At 41.1% G+C, this 24390-nt stretch overlaps 1 protein-coding gene across 3 annotated transcripts in view; it reads left to right on the top strand.

Annotated features, from left to right (window-relative positions):
• Positions 1–6907: 6907 nt before the first annotated feature.
• snrka (SNF related kinase a) overlaps positions 6908–24390 on the top strand; it is a 32134-nt gene continuing 14651 nt past the window's right edge. The window contains exons 1-2 of one of the 3 annotated variants that reach the window (XM_078397650.1): positions 6908–7129; positions 14367–15073. In XM_078397650.1, the coding sequence (XP_078253776.1) occupies positions 14485–15073 (589 nt within the window). In that variant the 5' untranslated portion in view covers positions 6908–7129; positions 14367–14484. Of the gene's footprint in view, positions 7130–8092; positions 8181–14366; positions 15074–24390 lie in introns of those variants that run through there. The other 2 variants (XM_078397652.1, XM_078397653.1) reach the window with 2 other exon arrangements.

Here is a 24390-nt window from a genome sequence, read left to right as displayed (position 1 = left end):
GGTAGCTTCAATTTGAACGAAAGTACTTACAATAGTTGCCCAGGTTAATTGTGAATACGGCGGTACAAAAATCGTAGCGCCCCCACACCCCCCATTCTCACTCCCCCAGCCCCACTCTTACTCTCCAAGTGTGCCCGTTGGGCCCGGAAAAGAGGGCCCGTTGGGCCCGTCCCCACACCCCCCATTCTCTCCTCCCCCAGCCCCACTCTTACTCTCCAAGTGTGCCCGTTGGGCCCGTCCTCCTGATCTGTGTATGTCAAGTGACCACTATAGCCTTCTTTTTTTTTTTTTTTTCCTAATCAGATGTTTTTGTTTTTTTTCCTAATCAGATGTGCAGCACTTTGGTCAACGTGGGTTGTTTTTAAATGTGCTATACAAATAAAACTAACTTGACTTGACTTGACTTGCAATAACAAAAAAGACTTCTTGGAAGCTTTTCGAAACAATGTAGCCGTCACAAGCTGAAAACTAAATCCTTGCTGAAAACTAAATCCTTTTCTGGAAACTTTTGGAAACAAATGTAGCCCCTTGAAGAAAAGGGTTAGAAATGAAAATTTAAACTTTAATATCTCTCTAGCTTTAAAAAGGTAGCTTCAATTTGAACGAAAGTACTTACAATAGTTGCCCAGGTTAATGGTGAATACGGCGGTACAAAAATCGTAGCGCTTTGGTGTACTGTCTTGGAGGAGTAGGGTTTGTAAGTTAAATCTTGGCAATAGAATTGCATACAACAGAGGAAATCAGGCAAGATTGACAAGCTCCTGTAATCAGAAGATTCCAAGAAAATAAATAAAAAGTTTAATATTTTGACATATCATTTTTATTTCAATTGCTTAGTATGACTTATAAATATGTATTCTAATTTTTCCAAGCATTAATTAGTTAGATAAGAGAAAAAGAGACGTTCTGATTTTGTGATGATTTACTGTTTTTGCAAGAGGTGACAGATTAACGTCTTATATGGTCTCAATTTGTCTTGCTGGGTTGATCATCAAAAAATTTGCAATGTTGAGGACACTTCCATGAGAAACTAAAGCCAGTACTTGAGTTTAGATTCAGCGAAGCAAACCCCCCCCCCCCTCCTCTCTCCCCCTCTCCCCCACAAACAAAATGTATGCATGACACAAAGCAGAAATTAAAAAACATTTATCAAACTATCATTTCTTCCAGGAATAAAACTCTCCCAGTAGTATCGGATGGTCAGGAAACTACTCACAATTTCTGCATTATTTTATTATTTATTTTGTGCAACAAGCATGAATGACTGAGCTGGCTCCAAAATAACATGCCTGGTTATGAGAGTTTGGAACTGGATCAATGCTCCATTGCAGATCTGGTACTGCTGAGCCAAGGTATGTCTGCAAGACACTGCAGTAAACCCACCCACATGGCTCGTTAATAGAACTTGGATGGATTTGGGGCTGGGATGTTTTTCCACTCAGGCATCTGGCAACATTACAAACCAATGGTCCACGGCCAGTTTGGCCATAGCTGTATTATTAGCAGCAGTCTTACTGGCATGATTAATAGACTGTTGTTTAAGCCTGTGATCTCAACACCTCTGTTTGCAAGGTGTCTGCATATGAATGTTCAACATTTTTGACATGTTTGTTGGTAAAAATGAGTGTTAAAATTGGGTGTTAATTGTGTATGTCTAGCCACATTAAGCTACGACAATGATGTGAACCTTCCACTGTTCAGAATTAACACTTGGATTACTATTTATGTATGGATTACACAGAAGTCAGCATCAGCAATTTAGTCCATGACTGAGACGAATGGTCTGATCATTTGCTCAACTACGAAACTGCACCACTGAGTTAAGCATGACAGTACAAACTTCATTTTTCATAGCGCTGGGATGCTGGCATTGTTTGCTGTGTCTGGGGAAAAAAAAAAGACTGAAGTGGTCTGCAAGGGTGAGAAAACAAGGAACAATAGATGCTGGAATCTTAAGCAAAATACAAAGTGCTGGAGTAACTCAATGGATCAGGTAGCATCTCTGGAGGGCATAGATGTTTTGGGTCAGGACTCTTCTTCAGTGATTGTAGCATGGGGAAGAAAGCTGCAAAAGAAATGGGGATGGGACAAAGCCTGGCGAGTGATAGGGGTTTGATCGGCAGATCAGTGGACAAAGGCTAGAGATGAAATGGAGACAAAGGATATAAGATAAGGCAAGAAGAGGAGTGAAATATGAAGGCACAACGTGATATTGGTGGAAAAGGACAGGGGAAAAAGAGGGCGGAATAGTGGGAGAAATCTGTGTGCACTCAGGTGGGTGCAAGAAATAGTGGGAGGAAAATGAAGGAGAAGGGTTTTGTTACCTAAAATTGGAGAATTCAATGTTTAGACCGTTGGATTGTAAGCTACCGCTGCGGAATATGAGGTGGTCTGCTAGACAATGAGCAAATAAACTGGCTGTGGAAAACTGTATTAAGTTATTAAGAGATCTGTGAAGTATATTTTTACATTGAAAAAAGTAGGCCCATGCTCTCTACACTATCAAAAAGCCCAAGAATGTTGTGAATCATCTGTGGAATATTAAATTACTACGTTGTTGAAATTGGAAGTCTAAAATGTACCGAGAATAGAAAATATCAATAACATTCTCCCTATTCTTCATCTGACCTGCCATTCAGTCTAAAGCTTTGTGAAAAACTCAAACTTTAATACATAATGTTGTAATAAACAATGTTTAACGCTTTAGTTTATCAGCATCAAAAGGCAACATTAGTGTTCTCCAGCCTAGCATCTGACATGGGAATAACAAGTCGGTAAATTTCCAATGGGAACAATTTATGTTCTGTGTTTTCTCCTTGGATAATCACTACCAAGCTGTCTTCAATTCATTCTCTGACCTTCCCAATCTAAATAAAGATGCCTTTCAGGGGATTACCATATGCTGAGTGTTTATGTCTTGTTAAGGTGCTGACAGCTGGAACAACTGAGCATCACGGTCACCACCAGTGATTCCTACAACAGATTCCATAATCGCTCATGTATGTGTATCATCAGAAGCTCAACTAAGACATCAGAGCTAGGAGTTAATTGATGGAATTCTTGATATCATCATTGATATCATAAGAACCATAATCACTCTCAAAACCACAGACTGAAGATGACCACTGAGCTAAAATATTATTGCAACAAGCTCTTACCAATCCTGTACTAGAGATTTGTGCAACATTACAAAAAATATGTATCATAGTAGAGCTATCGCCTCAGCTCCAGTGAACTGGGTTTGATCCTGACTTCTGGGGCTGTCAGTGTGGCATTTGCACATTCTCTGTGACTGCATGGGTTTCTCATAAATGCTCTAGTTTCCTTCCACATCTGAAAATATGGGTAGTTTAATTGACCAATGTAAATTGGGCCTTGTGTGAAAGTAAATGGTAAAATTCCAGGTGAAGGGTTGATGGGAATATAGAAGAATAAAATGGGTTAGGGTAGAATTAGTGTAAATAATGCATGATAGCATGAACTGAAGGGCCTATTTCCTGCTGTATCTACATGACTTTGAACGCATAGAGTTCAATGGTTGTAATATTCAGTAGACTGGAATACATAGGCCTGAACTCATCAACAGCTGCACAAACAAATTGAGTCAGAACACTTCCTTGGATAGCCCCAAAGTGACAAACCAGGGCACATATTACACTGAAGGCATCTCATGCTCAGGGTATCAATTTTGAGTTTATTGTCTTGTACACAAGTACAGTGAGATACAGGTACAATGAAAAGCTTGCTTGCAGCAGCATCATAAGCATATTGACTCAGACAACGTACAAAAACAAATGATTCATAAATTACCCAAATTCTGCAAGAACAAGGAAAGAATGAAAAGAGTGGATAAAACACCACATTACGGCAAAACATAATTAGAAAACAAGTCCATGGTAGTGTAAGAGCTGGTCTGCACTGTTTGATTAGTGAGGTAGGATTAGGGTTGTACAAAAACCTGATGCTTGTAGGAAAGTAGCTATTCCTGAACTTGGTGGTGTGAAATTTCAGGCTTCTGTACCTTCTGGCTGATGGTCGCAGCAAGAAGAGAGCATGGTGGGGATTCTTGAGAGCATGGTGGGGATTCTTGAGAGCATGGTGGGGATTCTTGATAGATGCTGCCTTCTTGAGGCAACACCTCATGTAGCTACATTTGATGGTGGAGAAGATTGTGCCAGTGATACTGTAGATACTGTAGATTGCGCTGCATCCACCACTCTCCAGCATCCTGCATTCCAAGATTCTCCTGTTGGAGAAAGGCATGTGCTTACTTTGAAATAAATTTCCATTACATGAACTGACAACTCAATAAGGGTCTCGACCCAAAACGTCACCAATTCCTTCTCTCCAGAGATGCTGCCTGTCCCACTGAGTTACTCCAGCATTTTGTGTCAACACTCAATAATCCTATTTTTTCCATGTTTTTCTGATTTAAAATGTTGATGTTAATGTTCAAAAGTAATGTGGAAAACTTGCAGGGAAAACAAAGTACATTTGAATTACTTATCAAGCAGTAATTTGTTTACATTTTCCAGGGCATTCACTTGTGCCATATCATTCAAAGGCATCACAAGACCACCATGATTCTGACATATTCAGATGCACACTGATGCAACAAGCTAAAGTGGATTGCAGAAATTGCGACCGAAAGACTTGTGCTCAGAGATGTGCAATAGGATGAAGCAGGCTGCACGGAATGACAAAGCGCTGTGAATTCTAATAGATGATTCGCCCCATTATGTCTGTTTGAATCAACTACATTTAGTGCAAAATAAGTTTAGCAAGAAAATGGAATATTGACAAATGTTCTGTGGTGAGAAAGTCACAGTTACATCATTCCCTCACTCTGCGGTTGACAAATGCACACTTTTATTTATATTACATTACCTTGGGTTGACAGCACAGAAAGATCATTCAGCACCACAAACACCTTTTCTAGCAACTGTGCTTCACATTAAACATCCTCCATTTGCTTCATTTTCATTCATTTCCTTTTAAGTACCCCCCTTAAATTGATCTATATTATTCATCTCCCTCACTGACAGAATTTCATATTGTCATAATTCTTTGCAAAAGGAAGTTTTTCCCCAAATTCCTTACTGGATTTATTGGCAACTATATTCAACTTATGCCCCCCTAGGTTTGGAACCAAGGTACTGAGTTAGTTTGTGGTAGGAGAATTTGACAACTGCAAATAGGCAAAAGAAAAGTATTTAGTCAATGCTAACAAGCTAGTGAAAATGAACTGAATCTTATTGAAACATATAAGATAATTAGGGGATTGGACACATTAGAGGCAGGAAACATGTTCCCAATGTTGGGGGAGTCCAGAACAAGGGGCCACAGTTTAAGAATAAGGGGTAGGCCATTTAGAACGGAGATGAGGAAGAACTTTTTCAGTCAGAGAGTGGTGAAGGTGTGGAATTCTCTGCCTCAGAAGGCAGTGGAGGCCAGTTCGTTGGATGCTTTCAAGAGAGAGCTGGATAGAGCTCTTAAGGATAGCGGAGTGAGGGGGTATGGGGAGAAGGCAGGAACGGGGTACTGATTGAGAGTGATCAGCCATGATCGCATTGAATGGCGGTGCTGGCTCGAAGGGCTGAATGGCCTACTCCTGCACCTATTGTCTATTGTCTATTGTCTATAACTCAACACTTAATAGGAGATAATGAGAAATCAAGGAATCAGAGGGTACATGTTTCACATCCACATCCTAACAAGGAGCTTTGGATATCAGAGAAACACACGAATCACTTTTCCAGAAGAGCCAAAACAAAACATTGCACTCAGTAAAATAATTTGCAAGATCCAATCTCACAATTTTAAAGATAAATAAAACATTGCCAACAAAAGATGCATTAGTTTCATGTGGCTTTGAGTGTGGCACATGCCTCAAGTGGTTGGAACAGCAGCAATAAAATTGTTCTTTGTGCTTGCATGGTTCTGCAACAGCAGCAGGATATTTACACAATAACCCCCCTCTCCGCACCAGATATAGAGTAGCCTCCACTGTACCAAGAGCGGTCACTTTCCCAGAAATGATTCCTCAATCTGTATTGTAAACCAAATATTATGCAATTTGTTAAGCGTCATATGATGATAGATACAGATGTTTCCAGTCACCCAGGATGTTTAGAACCTTGGTTGCAGTCTTCAAAGAAGAATATGGACATTCATGATGAACAATTGGGGCAGTGGAGGCTTATTCTTTGATTGCATACAAGATGGAGATTTCTAGACATTAAACAGACATAATGGATATATGGAAAATTGCACTATGGCAGATGATCAAACATGATCTCACTAAATGGCAACTTTTCATTGTTGTCTGGAATGATCTTGCACAATCTGATATTACCTTTGATTATCAGAGGGGGGGAAGGGAGGGAGGGGGGGGGGGAGGAAGGGAGGGGGAAGGGGGGGGGAGGGGGGGGGGAGGGGGGGGAGGGAGGGGGTGGAGGAGGAGAGGGTGCTGCACCAATGCAGGAGGTTTGGGCCCAACGGGTCCACTTGGTCTAGTATCTTTTGAAAATCACCATGAACGATGTTTTTGGTTTTGCCATTTTACCATAAAACACTTGTATATACGTTTGCGGACAAAGCAGAAAGCATTTTTATTTTTTAAATCAACCTTTTGGCGTTTACTGACAGAAAATGGGTTTTGTGAAAGATTGGCATAATTTTGCAGATTTTATCTGACTTCCGCATGATAGTTAAAGGTGATTCATGCAAAAAGCGTGCAAAGGCAAAACCTGTACTCGTCGCCTTGGCCACCGGTTAGTTGGTCTAAACCTGTTACCCTGTCTTCCACACTGATCCCAAGCCTTAAAGCCCGAACCCACCACACTGTGACGTATAGGAGCACACGTCACAGCCTCATCGCCGCCGCGAGCTGCCTTTGACGTAGAGCGGGCTGCGCAATGGAGCGGTGCGCATGTTGCTCGAGCGCTCTCCTGTGTTTGCAGCTGCCCGTTTGCGCGGCCGGCGGACGGGCGCGATTGTGCCGGTGAGGAATTAAGACAACTCGCATCAGAGGCCGGGAACCTGCCTGCGCCATTTTGCTCCTCCCTAGGACCGTTGGGCGGTTAAAGCGGGAGAGGATTCAATCGAGGAAACGCTAACTTCGATTCAGGTGAGTGGGCGCGAAGCTGTGCTCGGAGCCAGGTGAGGGGGGGGAGGGGGAGAGTGCCGTTCCTCATCACCTCTGCTCGCATCTCCTGCTCGGTTGCAGCCTTTGAAACAGCGCCTTTTGCTTCTGGGGAAGGGGGAGAGAGGGCATCGCCGCCTCCATCGTTCACCAAGCGTTACCCGAGAGAGAGAGAGGCACTCGCCATCCGGGGCCTGAAACGGCCCCTGCGCCGCGGGCAACGGAGCACCCGGAGGCTCCGGTCGCCACGGCAACCAGTGCGATCACGGGAGGTGGTGGGGCCGCGGTCTGGGTCTCTCCTCCCGGCTTATTGTAACTCAGCGGAGGGACCCATAATACAGGGTTTTATATGGCACCCTTTAACTGATTCGTTTACCCCATCCAATCGCTGGCCCAGGCATTACAATAACGAAAACGTATGAAAAGATTTCATTTTCTTTAAATACAGCTTGTCTTGATACAAGAGGCAAACATTTGAATAATAGTCATCGGCCTACGGATGCCTACAGAGTATCCTCAGCACTTTCTGTGTTTATTTCAGATTTCCAATATCTGCAGTTTTTTTGCTTTCTATACGTTCCCAATCTGTTAGATGAGTCTGACTCATAGCATCGGTTCATAGCATAGCATTGCTGACCTTCGTCTTCCTTGGCTCATCATCTGCTGAAAGTATCTTCTGTGCCATTATTTTCTCCTGATTAATACATTGCATTACTGACCTGCCTCCTTTGTCCTACTCTTCATGTAATTATGCACAACTAATGCTAAGCGGTACCGATCCCTGATCACTCATCAAACCCATGCTCATTGACCCACATTGCTTGCTGGTTAAGCAGTACAGTAGTTTATCTTCTCTTCTAAATTCCTGCTGGCCTTATCCTTTCTCTTCTGCAATCTTCACAATATCTTTCAACGTTATCTCCAATTCTTCTGTTCTCTTGGACATTCCTAATTTTTTTCCTTTTCTATTGGTGATACCTTCCTTTGATAAGACCCTGAACTCTGAAATGTTCATGCTCAACCATGACAGACAGTGGTAAATTAACAAATCATTCTTACCTTTGAGATTTCTTTAAAGCCTGCAACTTTAACAGCTTGCTTAGTTTTTGATATTGCTGTGAATCATTCTGAATTTATCATATTTCAAATGCTTATAATGAATATGATGTTTTCTGCATAAAATTAGTGTACTTTTTTTTAACTGACATTTTCTAGGTCATTAATTCTGGCATTAATTCTGTTGTGTGATCAGCTATTAATTTTCCTGGTGCATTACTTACAGTAATTCAAATGTTACATCAGTCATGCCATGTTATGTGTTTTGTGCCCTTTTCAGGCGACAGAATTTAATTACATTGCAGTCTCAGTTTTAAAAGAGTAGTGAATCTCTCCTGATCCATGTCACTGATGTTGCATATTTGTCACCTTCCATACTTCATGTAACCCCAGAACAATTCTTTTGTATAAACATAGGATTCTGGTGCAACTGTAAAGCAACTGGTGATTTATTTTTAAAACAAAACACCTTTTTGTATGGTTGTTACTGATTGTTGACGACATCCTTTAACCAGCAGATATAGTGGCTCAGCCCAGTTGTAAGAAAAGGCTTGCTCATCTACTGTTTGCTTCAGCCGATGATGCTGTATAATTGCACCAATGCCAAAAAGATTTTCACACGAAAGTCAAATCAAATAATGAAAGAAACGGCACTCAATATAGCCCTTCAGCATCTGTGTTATGAGGCTAGGAATGCATTCTCAGCTAAATTACTGAAAAAAGGTAGGGAGCGATCTGTGGTTTAATCAGTGAGCAATGGAAATGTAAATGATCTGTTCATCATTCAGATATGGCTGAACTATGCTGCCTTTTATTAAATATGAAGATTTGATCAGTTTCACAAATGTACCAGTGGCTTTAATTTGAAAAATAATCAAAAAAGATTTGGGGGTTAGGATATAGTTTTCTGGCAGTAGTTTGTGTTAAAATAAGTATATAGGAAGGAACTGCAGATGCTGGGTTTAAACTAAAGATAGACACAAAAAGCTGGAGTAACTCAGTGGGACAGGCAGCATCTCTGGAGGGAAGGAATGGGTGATGTTTCGGGTCGTGTCTGAAGAAGGGTCTCGACCTGAAATGTCACCCATTCCTTCTCTCCAGAGATGCTGCTTGTCCCGCTGAGCTACTCCTGCTTTTTGTGTCTATCGTGTGTTAAAATAAGGTTTGGTCGTATGCAAGCTGTTCTACACTGTAGTCTACCTGGGCTTGTCCATAATCGAATATTTCAACCATGGTATGTAACAAACCTTTTTTCCTCATTAGTTTTCTGTCAAATGCTTTCTGTGCAGTTTTAGTGATATCACCTGCTTGTCGCAAAGTTACACTTACACTTTAAAAATATTTTGGCCGTATAGTTAGAATGTTGAGTTATAATGTTGTCCCTGGTATGAAAAGTAGATAATTCACGTGATAAAACAACAGAAATTCTGAAACCATGCATACATAAAATAGATAAAACTTTCAGTAAATGGTATGCATTGGCAGAAATATTTAAAAATCTACATTTGTGTGCAAATAAAACAATCAGTAGAGTCAAGGAAAGTAGGCAATACAATGATAACGATGGAGCCTGAGCAAGATCTTTTGAAGAAGAGTAATAATCAGTCACCATCAAGTGCTTTTTTTTCTAAAGGTTCCATACTTTGAGCTTCTCTGTTTCTTCAAATCTCATCCCCATTATATTTATAGTCTTGCTGTTTTTGATATTTGCACATTTATTTATAGGATTGTAAACAAAACTGAGCCTCAAATATTGTTTAGTCTTGGTGAATTTGTTGTCAAAATGAATGTCAGAAAATAAGAAAGCTATAGAATAGAGTGCATAAGTGTACATCATATCAGAATATTTACAAAGATTTAGCTACAGGATTGGCATATTGAATTGGTGTAACCTGTGGGGAGCTATTTTTAAATTGTGTTTCCAACTTCAAATGGAATCATGTGGACTAATGTCCATACAACTTCACTGGCAAATGACAAAATTGTGTGACGATTTCATAAATCAATTCTGTAGTCAGATCTGTGTAAATATTCCATGGTATAATGTACACATATGCACCCTGGACAACGTGCTTTTAGGGCCAAGTTAAATCTCTACATTTTTAAGAACATGGAACCTTGAAGGAGAGAAGATGGTGTGGAAAACATGGCGAATCTTGTGTGCTCTTTTAATGTGGTCTACTATTCTTACACTCTTGTACTTTAATATGATTAAAGTACGGCACGGTAGCGCAGCGGTAGAAGTTGCTGCTTTACAGCGAATGCAGCGCCGGAGACTCAGGTTCGATCCTGACTACGGGTGCTGCACTGTAAGGAGTTTGTACGTTCTCCCCGTGACCTGCGTGGGTTTTCTCCGAGATCTTCGGTTTCCTCCCACACTCCAAAGACGTACAGGTATGTAGGTTAATTGGCTGGGTAAATGTAAAAATTGTCCCTAGTGGGTGTAGGATAGTGTTAATGTGCGGGGATCGCTGGGAGGCACGGACTTGGAGGGCCGAAAAGGCCTGTTTCCGGCTGTATATATATGATATGATGATATGATATGATTGTACGTTTGTCCTTCCTTGGATGCCCGAGGGTTTGCATTTTGTGAAAAATCTTTACTGAGGAGTTTTTCTCGAACATTTCTGAAAGCTACAGTATTGATGATGAAAATTTGGACAACACATCACATGGTACAAATTGATCCAGTTCATTTAAGTCAATAGTCAATAGTCGTTTATTTGTTACATACACATAAATGTGTAGTAAAATGAAACATTACCCACAGTTGAACAATAAGACCAATAAGATTAATCAATAAAAAATGCAATAACACATACAATCACAACTAACACCAAACAAAAAGAAGCATCCATCACAGTGAGTCTCCTCCAGTCCCCTCCTCACTGTGATGGAAGGCCAGAATGTCTTTTTCTCTTCCCTGCCGTCTTGTCCCGTGGTCAGGCTGTTGGAGTTGCCACGTCGGGGCGGTCGGGGCTCCCGACATTGAAGCCCCGCTGGACGGTGAAAGGTCCACGGCCTATTCCAGCCCCCGCCGGGCGGTGAAAGGTCCGCGGCGGGCCGACCCAAGCCCCGCGATTCGGGGCGGGCGAACACGTTGCCTCTGCCGCTGCCGGAGCTCCCGATGTCGGCCCCCACCCAGGGGCCTTGGGGCTTCCGACGTCCACGCGGCCCGCGCCGGAGCCTCCGGAGACGAGTCGCAGCCGTTCCCGCAGCATCCGCAGGCAGCCAGCGCCGCAGGTGGTGAGTCCGGGCCATGGGCTCTGCGAACCAGAGCCCCAGGTGGTCCCAGGTGCATGGCCGATGGTAGGCAGCAGCGGGAACGGAGACACGACACAGAAAGAAAGGTCGCGTCTCCGTTCGGGAGAGAGAATTTTACAGTTCCCATTCCCTCCCACCCCCCCACCCCCAAAAACATAACATACAACACTACATCATATTAAAACTACAATTCAGACAAAAACAACAAAAAACACAAAAGACAGACGGACTGCAGTGGGAATGGGAATAATTTTGGGAGTGGGAATGGGAATAATTTTGAAAATTTCAGTGTTGCATTTCATCAGAATAGGTCAGGAGACCAAGTTTATCTTTCATAATGATGATATTTATCAGGCAAAATAATAATTAATCTCGTATTGTACACTTTTAATCTGAGAGCATGGAGTTGTTTAGTGATTCTTGTGAATAAAATTCTGACGTGTGTTTTGAAATTGTCATGTGAAATTTCAATTGGGCTTTGTAATGTTACTTTACAGAGACATTAAACTTTTAAAATCTTTTATTATGCACACTTTAACATGCAAACTATTTTGATATTTTGACCAGAGGTCATAGCCTCAGAATAAAAGGGCACTCTTTTAGAAAGGAGGTACTACTTTAGTCAGAAGGTAGTTAATCTGTGGAACTCGGCCTCCACAGCCCTCTGTGGCAATAAGTCAGTGGATATTTTTAAGGCAGAGATAAGACAAATTCTTGATTAGAATGTGTGTCAAGAAGGATTATGGGGAGAAGGCAGGAAAATGGGATTAGGAGGCAGAGATCAGCCATGATTGAATGGCGGGGTAGACTCGATGGGCCAAATGGCCTAATTCTACTCCTATAACTTGTGAAATATGTGGCATATATGCTAAGAGCTGCCACAGGCTTTTCTTTGAGTTTAAGACAAATCTCATTATTTTGCCAACTTTAGTATAATGATAATTGCTTGACTCTTGGGTAATACATGAATTGCATCAAGCTTGGCTAATTTTTTTGTGAAGATTATAAAGCTTCTAGAGGAAATGATAGAGGTGTGTACATTTACAACATTTAAAGACGTTTGGACAGCTTCATGGATAGGAAAGGTTTAGAGAGACATGGGACTAGCTAAGGAATGCAGCTTGGTCAGGATGTGCCGAAAGGGCCTATTTCCATGCTGTATAACTCCATGACTGATTTAAAAATTCCATTTCTGATTTGAGTGCTATACCATTTAGTATTTGTGCTAAATAGCACTTTTAGTGGAAGAACTTTTTAAGGTTAAATAACTATAGAGTTAGGAAATTCAAAGTGATAACAGATGACGAATTTAACAGAAAAACAAACCAAAGGAAATGTGGTTCTGGTGTTTCTACATCACTTGTGCAAGACTGCTTGATGCAGTTATTTTCTCAAATTATATTCATTAGGGAACTTTCCTTATTCTTGGTAGGTTCTGTGGCATCTAAACACTATTCATAGTAACTGAAATCTTAAATTGTAAAATCTGAAAAAGAAAACATCATTGGTGATGTGAACATTTTGCTAAGAACTGATCTTTATCAAGGCAAGTGACATCACAGCAAGCATCAGGTGGTAAATCTGAATTGTTTTAATATCCTTTAATTCTTCATTTTTTAATTGTTATTAATTTGAAATCCATTTACTATCTGACAGATATTAGATACTCCAAAGGAAATAAACAAGGTCAGTACAAATGATAGTCTGTCTTTGATTTAGAGTCTTAGATTAATACAGTCAACCTTTAACTTTAGGTTCTCTGCAATGCTGATTTGGAAGGTGTTGCAAAGATTTATGGGGGGGAAAAACCCATACCCAATTGTTCTCTGGCAGTTGTAATTTACCGCAGTAAATGATGCAAGGTACGTCAGAGGAGTGATCCTGGTGATCGGTAGATCTTACAGAATTGATAGTACAAAATTTTGCTGTTGTGGGGATAATTCCAGAAAAAAGACACTGAGGAACAGGAATGGGTGCAAACGAGTCGAGGGGAAAAAACTGTTTGGCAGAGCTTCAGACGAAGAAAGGATGAGATATGTGAGATTGAGAAGAGACTTGTAAATTAGGACACAATCTGACTGGAGCTATTGGTGCTTGGGATGGACGATCTAAATCAGTGCACTAGCCTTGTGCTAGGATGTTTTGAAGTGTCTCTTCATATGGATATTTGCATGAAAAAATATTAATGGGGTTATTTGGATTAAAGTTTTGTTCCAAAATATTTTTTCCAAAATATTATTTTTCGTGTATCGAATCACATTCTATTGTTTGTGAATTAACATTTAACATCTGCTGGGGTAAGTGATTAGGATTATAAATTCATTTATTTTTGAGTAGTTTCTCAGGATGAAGGTGAACTTTCTTCCCCTCGGGTGGTAAATCTGAATAGTTTTGAGGTGCCTGCTGAGGAGAGATAGGATTGAACTTACACAGCATTAGTACTGCAGATATCCAGACCAGACCATCCCACACATCGTGAATGACTGCTCACTGAGGCTTTTCCCTGGTGGCATCAAGGCCATCCACTCAGCAACTGATACTGCCCTGGATGTCTACCCACTATTGTTCTTTGAAGCTTTGTCAGTAATATAGATCAGATTGAAACTTTGATCAGGTAATTCTTTGGGCACTATTTCATTGTGTGCAAGTATAAACATTGTAAAATACATAATTGTGACATACATTCTCTTGTTTTCAGATAAGAGTACAATGAATTGAAAAATGCATAACATTTTTAACTTGGAATTGCAATGTGGTAATTCACAGTGCTGTCATTCCCTTTTCCCTTCTGTATGACTTGATGTTTCTATTGCAGACATTGATGATATTGTGCTGTTACAGTACTGCAACAGTATTTACATGTGAATAGATGAATTAACAATGTTTTCCTTTTGTATTGCAGGGTTCATAATAAACAGCAAGAAAAAATGGGTCCTTTCGACATTTTGAAATGATTGCAAACTAACAGATTTTATCTACAACTGGATATAAACTCTTCCACTTCTGGTTTTACAAACAGAATGGCAGGTTTTAAACGTGGATATGATGGAAAAATTGCTGGGCTATATGATTTAGATAAAACATTGGGCAGGGGTCATTTTGCTGTTGTAAAATTAGCACGGCATGTTTTCACCGGAGAAAAAGTAGCAGTGAAAGTCATCGATAAAACCAAACTTGACGCTGTTGCTACAGGGCATTTGTTCCAGGAAGTCCGATGCATGAAACTGGTGCAGCATCCCAACATTGTCCGTTTATATGAAGTAATTGACACTCAAACAAAACTTTATCTTATTCTGGAATTAGGAGATGGAGGTGATATGTTTGATCACATCATGAAACATGAAGATGGTCTCAGTGAAGAACAAGCAAAAAAATACTTTGCACAGATAGTCCATGCCATATCTTATTGCCATAAGCTGCATGTTGTTCACAGGGATCTGAAGCCAGAAAATGTTGTTTTCTTTGAACATCAAGGAATTGTAAAGCTTACAGATTTTGGGTTTAGCAACAAGTTTCAACCTGGAAAGAAGTTAACAACAAGCTGTGGGTCACTTGCATATTCGGCACCAGAAATTCTACTTGGAGATGAATATGATGCACCTGCAGTAGGTATGTTCCTTTCAAATGTGGGCTTTTAAGATTTTTTAAATTGTGATTTGAAAATCACTTTAACCATCAGGAGCTGTTCAGTTTTGATTTGGTAGTGCTTCTGGTTATTGAAAAGCTACGTGGGGGGGGGGGATAAAAAAAATCTTTAATTTCATGTTTGCCTCCATTTTCAGTCATGATGCTTCTTCAGTCTTTTCTGATAATGAGAAATGGGAACAATTTGGTAAATTCAAAATTCCAAGAAATACGTTTAACCATGAAAGACAATCGGCAACCTGTAACTATGGTGGCTGGTAGTACTGTCCCCATTTAATGCTCCAAATTAGAAATTTCTACAAGCAACGACTTGCCCAGCTTCCTTTTTCAACTGTTTTAAATATGTGATCTACCTTGGATGAAGAAAATGATTGAAGAGTGTACTTAACAGTGAGAAAAAGAGAGGGTAGCAAAAATAACTAGGCCAATTGCTTTAAATTTGGCTTTGGGCATACTTTTTGGAATCCATTCTGAGGAATGGTATGGTTTCATTGTGAAAGACAGCTTTTTGGAGACAGCAGCAATCAGCTAAGGTGGGGGTCATATCTACTAATTGATTAACTTTCCTTGGTACCTCATATTGAAAAAGTGTAGAACGTTTTTGACAAGATCCCACTTGGCAGGTTGATCGAAAAAAAATTCAAAGGGGAGTGGATCCAATTGGTTCAATTTTTTGTGGTTGGAGGCGATGGGTAATGTTTTACAAGTGTTTCTAATGGCTGGAAGGCCATTATCAGTAGGAGGAGTCAGTACTGTACTTTTTATAATATGATGATTTCAAGGTCAGTTTACTGTCACATGTACTAATTAATAAGGTACAGTGAAATTTGAGTTGCCATACAGCTTTATTAAGTGAAAAACAACAAGACACACAACCACATAAAAGTTAACATAACCATCCACCACAGTGAATTCCACATTCCTCACTGTGATGGAAGGCAATAAAGTTCAATCTGCTTCCTCAAACCATCCGCAGTCGGGGCCATCAAAGCCTTTGCAGCTGATGATCGAAGCCCCCCTTTGGGGTGATTGAAACTCCCGTGTCGGGGTGGTTGAAACTCTCCGCTGCATGGAGCTCCCAAGTCGGCCTCCTCTGACCAGAGGGCTTCACGATGTTAAACTCCACAGCATCGCGGTTGGAGTTTCAATCCCCGGCAAAGGGATCGCAAGCTCCGTGATGTTAAAGTCCCGCAGACTCCCGCGGCTTGGAACGCCCATCCGTCTCCAGGAAAGGCCGCCAATTCCACGATGTTAGGCCGCAGTGGGAACGGAGATATGATACGGTAAAAAATCGCATCTCCATCGAGGTAAGAGATTGAGAAAAAAAGTCGTCCCCCCCCCCCTTAAAATAAACCAAGGTACACTAAAACATACTTTTTAACACGTGCTAAGAATAACAAAAAGAAGAAAGAACAGACAGACTGTTGGTGAGGCAGCCACTGCTGGTGGTGCCACCCGGTGTTTAGAGGTGTATGTAGGACCAGAATAAATACCTTTGTAGATAAAACAATTGATTATGAGGAGGAAAGTTCTAAACTGTGTTGGGAGAAGTGAAAGAAGGCAAAGAAATATACAATGAATGAAAATGAAGGAACCGAAGAACCCTAGCATAAACATTCACGTATCCTAAAGATAAATAGATGAATAAAGTTGCCAAAACATCCAGGCTGCTTTCCTTTTACAGACAAAGCATAGAATATTATAGAATGGATGTTATGATGGAACTTTGTACACACTTTAGATCACAGCGTCTGCATTGCAGACAGTTCTGGTCACTACTGCATTGCAGGAAAGATGTAATTGCTTTGAAGTTCTGAGATTTCTGAGAATGTTGATTATACAAGATTGTAACTAAGTAAAAATTGTTTGCAACTTGTTTGATCAACTTTTAATATGGTCTTAAAATATTAGGTTATATGAAATCTAAAGATTGTTTAGAAGCTTTGCTTGGAATATTATTTCTTAGATTTTTGCAGCTGTATGCGCTCAGCAAATAAAACAGTTGCCTCAGGTCAAATATTTGGTTCAGACTACACTTGACTGGTCAATCTAGCTTGCATCCATCAGTTTTCTAAATTGGTCTGGTCATCTGTGTTGCCTTATAACTGAGATAATTTTATAACTAGCGCATGTTTGTTCTCTTCATTCTCTGCTGATCTGAAAAGTCAGTTACAAAACAACGTGACGTCTGTTCTCACTGATTATAACCACTGAAACATTATTGTGGGGTACAGATATATTTGAGGAATGCTGTTGGATCATGCTGTTTTAGAATTAAAAATATTAAATGCAGTAGCTATTATAAAATGGAACTATCTTGTATTTCCGCCAGTCTGTCTTTTTACTTAGCAGTGAACCCAAGCACAATTGAGCAATAGTTTGAATGGGTCCAGTATTTGAGTAGATGTTATTCTTTGAAATGCAGAAGTTTGGCTGTCCCAGCAAGTTCATTACGATTGTCTGGCAGTTCCATGACAGCATGATGGTGAAAGTGCTAGATGATGGAGACGAGTCGGAAGCCTTTCCTGTGACAAACGGCGTGAAGCAAGGTTGTGTTCTTGCCCCTACAATCTTCAGCATGGTCTTCTCTGCCATGCTGACTGATGCCTACCATGACTGCCAGGATGGAATACACATCAGGTACAGGACTGACAGCAGGCTGTTCAACCTCGGGCACCTGCAAGCTGTTACAAAGGTGAGGGAGACCATCATCAGAGATTTTTTGTTTGCTGATGACCGCCCTCAACGCCAGCACAGAGCAGAAGATGCAGCATGAAATGGACTGCTTCTCACAGGCCTGTGACAACTTTGGTCTCTCCATTAGCACCAAAAAATCTGAGGTTATGTACCAGCCCGCGCCTGGAAAGCCCTACCAGGAACCACACATCATGGTGAAGGGGCAGAATCTACAGGCAGTCGACAGCTTTACCTATCTGGGTAGTACACTCTCGAGAGTGGTGAACATTGACGCTGAGGTCAACAACAGGATTGTCAAGGCCAGCGCTGCTTTTGGGCAACTCCGTGAGAATGTTTTGGAGCGGAGAGGACTCGGCCTTACCACCAAGCTGAAGGTCTACCGTGCAGTGGTACTCCACTCTTCTCTATGCCAGTGAGCCCTGGACTGTCTACAGCAGACATGCCAAACAACTCAACCACTTTCACTTGAGCTGCCTATGCAGACTCCTTCACATCAGGTGGCAGGACAAAATTCCCGACAGAGGTCTTGGAACGGGCCGGAATCCCCAGCGCCACACCCTCCTACGGAAAGCCCAAGCCAGATGGACAGGCCATATCGTCAGAATGCCCGAGAGTCGACTGCCAAAATAGCTTCTGTATGGAGAACTGTGTCAGGGCAAGCGCTCAGTAGGAGGACAGAAGAAACGGTTTAAGGACTGCCTCAAAGTGCACCTCAAAGACTTGGACATCAACCTCAGCACTTGGGAGTCTCTTGCTATGGACCGTCCAACCTGGCGTAGCAAGCTCACCACAGGAGCCCGTGCAGCAGAGAACAGACGCACTGCAGAGGCCCAGAGGAAACGCACCGTGCGCAAGGCTACTTCCACTGCTGCACCCATCCACTTGTGTCCCACGTGTGGGCGTGCCTTTCGGGCCCAGATTGACCTCAACAGTCACTTCCGGACCCACAGTCACCAATCCTCCAACTGAAAGTGAACTTGTGGTCATATTCGAACCCGAAGGATGAACAACAACAACATTCTTTGGATTTCTTTGCAATATTTTAAAGATCAAGCTAGATTAATATACTGATCTGTAGCTGCAGATTAATTGCTTGGAGGATGTATTGCCTTCAGTAGAGCAATTGCTAACATGATTGTGTAGTTAGTTGTATGCTCTTGTTTAGTAGTATGCTCTAATTTTAACAGAAACCATTCGTGTTGTTTAAGTGTATGTTTAGTAAACAAATATTTCCATTCATTAACTTGGTGATCAGAAAATGTTCACCCATTGTGATCTTTGTACCAAATTTTGCATACGAAGTGTAAAGTGCACATGTGTTATAAATGAGTTTTTAAATCACCTGCCCAAATAAGTCCATTACTTATTACTTTTTGGCTATCGTGTTTACATCTTTGTCTTTGACCTGTTTTTCGATGGATCTGAGCATTTGTTTGCAGCAAGAAATTGAAAAGGGAACACATTCAGCTGTACTTGGTCCTGTTCCTGGTAAATAATTGAGCCACATAAATTGGAAGGTCACATGCTCAATTGCCAGAATGCTAACAAAGCTGATCTTGGTCTATGTCATTGGTGGGCACGAACAAGTAGTAGTGAAATATTGCTGCTTATTGCGAGAAAAAAGAAACTGCAGTTGCTGGTTTACAAAAACAGAAAGTGCTGTAGTAACTCAGCGGGTCAGGTAGCATCTCTGGAGATCATGGATAGATGACATTTTGTGGGTTTAGCTTAAATAAAATGCAGTCTGAAGAAGGGTTCGGCCTATCCATGTTCTTCAGGGATGCTGCCTGACCCGGTGAGTTACACAAGCACTAGGGAATTGTGCATTTAGGCTTCAGTGTGGCGTACAATATGATTCTAATAAGTTACATTCCACTATTAAAAGCCTATGGTCTAGAGGACACTTACTGGAATATCGTAGCTCGGATATTACAAAAGGGCTGGTAGGGGTGGTAATGATGAAATTTGATAAAATTGGTTATTTATTCAAACGGGATGTTACTCCTGTCTATGTCAGTAAGATTATTAAGGGGTTGGACACGTTAGAGGCAGGAAACATGTTCCCAATGTTGGGGGAGTCCAGAACAAGGGGCCACAGTTTAAGAATAAGAGGTAGGCCATTTAGAACTGAGATGAGGAAAATCTTTTTCAGTCAGAGTTGTGAATCTGTGGAATTTTCTGCCTCAGATGGCAGTGGAGGCCAATTCTCTGAATGCATTCAAGAGAGAGCTGGATAGAGCTCTTAAGGATAGCGGAGTCAGGGGGTATGGGGAGAAGGCAGGAACGGGGTACTGATTGAGAATGATCAGCCATGATCACATTGAATGGCGGTGCTGGCTCGAAGTGCCGAATGGCCTCCTCCTGCACCTATTGTCTTTTGTCTATTAATGCTATTTGAATGTCTATTGTCTAAAGTATGTCTGAGTGAATTCCAGAATCTTCCAATTATCTAAATGAGGAAATTCAACTTTATCCTTGTGTTAGGGTTCCAAAATATGTAATTTCTAATTGTACGTGTCTTTGCTTGAGGTATTGTTAGGGGTGTGGTTGGAATGTACTATAGACATGTTTTCATTTGTTGCAATGAGAGCTTTTGTTCTGTATGACTGTCCTAACTTGTTAAGATGCCATGGGTGTTTCTGACTACATACTTGGAAAGGAAGGAATGTTGAACATAGCTAATATAACCTGTTGTCCCACATTCTGAAAATATTCTTAAACCTTTTCCCCCTTGTTTGTAGCACAGTTGCAATCATGATTTTTGTATGCAGTGTTCAGTTTTTAATGCCAAACACTTTGGTGCCTTATTCATCTTATTGGAATTGAACACTCCCAGATCAAAAATGAGGTGCAGTGGGCAGCTAACGTGTGCTTCACCTGAGTCAAGGAACAAGTTCTGATTAATCAGTGTGGAATTGAGCTGTTATTAATAAACGATGTATTTTATTAACGCTAAACCCACAATTTCCCTTTCTCCAGGTAAGGCAAACTGCTTTATAACTGACATAGTTATATAACTAGGAAATAGGACCTTTTTGTCCTGTGTTATTTATCCTTGGACATGTACACCTAAGTTCCTTAATACTTACTAGGATCCTTACATCTTTGCATTTTTGTACATTACCAGGCACTAACTAATGCTCTTCTGAAATACATCACACTGCATTTCACAGAATTAGACAATAGACAATAGGTGCAGGGGTAGGCCATTCAGCCCTTCGCCAGCACCGCCATTCACTGTGATCATGGCTGATTATCCACAAACAGTACCCCGTTCCTGCCTTCTCCCCATATCCCTTGACTCCGCTATCTTTAAGAGCTCTATCTAACGCTCTCTTGAAAACATCCAGAGAATTGGCCTCCACTGCCGCCTGAGGCAGAGAATTCCACAGATTCACAACTCTCTGGGTGAAAAAGTTTTTCCTCATCTCTGTTCTAAATGGCCTACCCCTTATTCTTAAACCGTGGCCCCTGGTTCTGGACTCTCCCAACATCGGGAACATGTTTCCTGCCTCTAGCGTGTCCAATCCCTTAATAATCTTATGTTTCAATACAATATCGAAAATATGTCTAGACTTCGACTTTCGTGACCCATCTCTTTTATCTACTTGAAATTTGGCACAGATTTAGATTAAAAAAATCATTGAGAAGGAATTCATAACTCGTCAGTGCAAAAATTTGCACACTAATTAATTAAACTAATTAGAAAAAGTCTGAACACGCACTGCAGGGTTTTGCCAGGATTTACTGCAGAGATATTGTGTTTGTGTTGATATGAAAACGAAATTGGACAGAGAACTTCTTCATCTGTGAATTCGCGTTCTTAAATTGGTATCGGTGGATGCACTCTTTATTTAAAACATTCATTCAAGGGATGTGAACATCACAGGCTGTGCCAGGATTGAATTACTCATCTCTAAATGGTCTTGAGAAGGTGCAGGTGAGCTGCCTTCTTGAATCGCTGCAATCCTTGTGTTGTGAGTGAGTTCCAGGACTTTGACCCATCAACAGTGAGGGAACAGCGACATGTTTCCAAGTGGGGATGGTGTCTGGCTAGCAGGGCAACTTCCAGGTGGTGGTGTCACCATGCTTTAGCTGCCCTAATCCTCCTTATGGATTTGGAAGGTGCCTTCTCAAGAGTTTCAATGACTTGCTCCAGAGCATTCTGTAGATGGTGCAAACTGCTGCCACTCTGTGTCAGGGTGGTGTGAGTGGATGAATGTGAATGGGTGTCAATTAAGAGAACCACTATGTCCTGTTTGGTATCAAGGCTCTTGAGTATTGTTGAAGATGTGCTCATCTGGACAAATGGAGAGTATTCCATCATGCTCCTGACTTGAGCTTTGTCGATGGGAGACAGGTTTTGGGGAGTTCAGAGGGGAGTTGCTTGCTTTAGTTTAGACGAAATACTCTACGCCATGATCCCAGTGGGATCCCTGCCTAGCTAGCTTGAAACAAAGCGCGTGCTTTGATTGGACAATTACTACTCGGAAAATTGATAAGATTTTTGAGGTTTTTCCATATTTTAAAAACATGTGCAAGTTTTGTTCTTGACGAGTTTCAGATATAATTTCTATAATATTTTTACACTATGTTATAAATACAGGTCGATATGGGATGTAGGTCATGACATGAAACAAAAAGACATCTCGGCCCACGGTCTAATAAGATCCACTCTCATCCTTAAGTTCCAGTGCATACAAGCCCAGTCGCTCCATACTTTCAACATATGACAGTCCCGCCATTCCGGGAGTTAACCTCGTGTACCTACGTTGCACTCCCTCAATAGCAAGAATGTTGAATTGAATTATAGGAGCAAAGAGGTCCTTCTGCAGTTGTACAGGGCCATAGTGAGACCACACCTGGAGTACTGTGTGCAGTTTTGGTCTCCAAATTTGAGGAAGGATATTCTTGCTATTGAGGGCGTGCAGCGTAGGTTTACTAGGTTAATTCCCGGAATGGCAGGACTGTCGTATGTTGAAAGACTGGAGCGACTAGGCTTGTATACACTGGAATTTAGAAGGATGAGAGGGGATCTTATTGAAACATATAAGATTATTAAGGGATTGGACACGTTAGAGGCAGGAAACATGTTCCCAATGTTGGGGGAGTCCAGAACCAGGGGCCACAGTTTAAGAATAAGGGGTAGGCAATGTAGAACGGAGATGAGGAAAAACTTTTTCAGTTAGAGAGTTGTGAATCTGTGGAATTCTCTGCCTCAGAAGGCAGTGGAGGCCAATTCTCTGAATGCATTCAAGAGAGAGTTAGATAGAGCTCTTAAGGATAGCGGAGTCAGGGGGTATGGGAAGAAGGCAGGAACGGGGTACTGATTGAGAATGATCAGCCATGATCACATTGAATGGCGGTGCTGGCTCAAAGGGCCGAATGGCCTACTCCTGCACCTATTGTCTATTGAATTCCTTCTGCCATTGATCTGTCTATTTTACCAATTCTTAAGATTATTCTGGTGCCGAGGACCACCCTCCTCGTTATTAAAAACACTAATTTTTTTAACGATCCCTAGTTTCCCAGTGTCCTTGAATATTTCTGATCTTTCTTCATATGTCCAACAGATCAGATTAATCCAAAAAGATTTTATATTAAGGGAAAAAAGGTAACTAGAGAGACAATAAATCTCCTCAGAAACCAAAGTGGACGCATGAAATAGGTAAGATTCTCAATGAATATTTTTTGTCCATTTTTACTATGGAGAAAGAAATAAAGACTCGGGAACTTGGAGCAGTTAATTGAGATGTCTTGAGGATAGTCAGTATTCCAGTCGAGGAGGTGCTGGATGCCCTAAGACTTATGAAGGTAGATAAATCTTCCTGCCTGATCAGAGATATCCAAGGACACTGGGAATCTAGGTAAGAAATTGTAGGAATTCTGGCTGAGATATCTGAATCCTTATGAGATGTGGGTGAAGTGCCGGAAAACTGGAGGGTGTCTAATGTTGTGCCTCTATTTAAGAAGGGCTACGAAGGAAAACCTAGGAACTAAAGAGCAGTAAGCCGGATGTCTGGGGTGGGAAACTTACTGGAGAGGATTGTGAGGGATAAGATATACATTCATAAGACGGACGTTCATTTGGATCAACAGGTTGATTTGGATACTCAGCATGTTTCATGGGAGACTGACTCAAATCTAAAGTTTTTGGAGAAGTAATCAAGAATGTTGATAAAGACAGTGCCATATTCCTAGTTTATATGGCGTTCAGCAAGGGCTTTGATAAGGTTCCTTGTGGTAGACTGTTCTAGAAGGTTGGATTGCAGGGATCCAGAGAGTAGCTAATTGGATTAGTAAGCACAAAGTAAGCACAGTATGTCTCCTTTGCTTTAAAGTATGTTGAGTTAAGAATTTTTGGACATGTATTTTTTTTAATTGGCTTGAGCATCATGGAAACAAATGAATATCGATCTGAAAAATATTCATTTTTTATGATTTCCAACGGCATCTTACGTACGTAACTCTCAGGACGCGATGAGTTACATACATGAGCATGATATTTTTTACTCTCCCACATGAATATGTGCAACTAATTTCTCCAAGCAAAGTCAGGTTTGGAAAGGCATATCAAAGATCCT

The sequence above is a fragment of the Rhinoraja longicauda genome, chromosome 4, assembly GCF_053455715.1.
Source record: "Rhinoraja longicauda isolate Sanriku21f chromosome 4, sRhiLon1.1, whole genome shotgun sequence".
NCBI classification, from domain to species: Eukaryota; Metazoa; Chordata; class Chondrichthyes; order Rajiformes; family Arhynchobatidae; genus Rhinoraja; species Rhinoraja longicauda.
The sequence above is the reverse complement of the archived record's forward strand: the minus strand, read 5'-3'. Positions and strand labels throughout refer to the sequence as shown.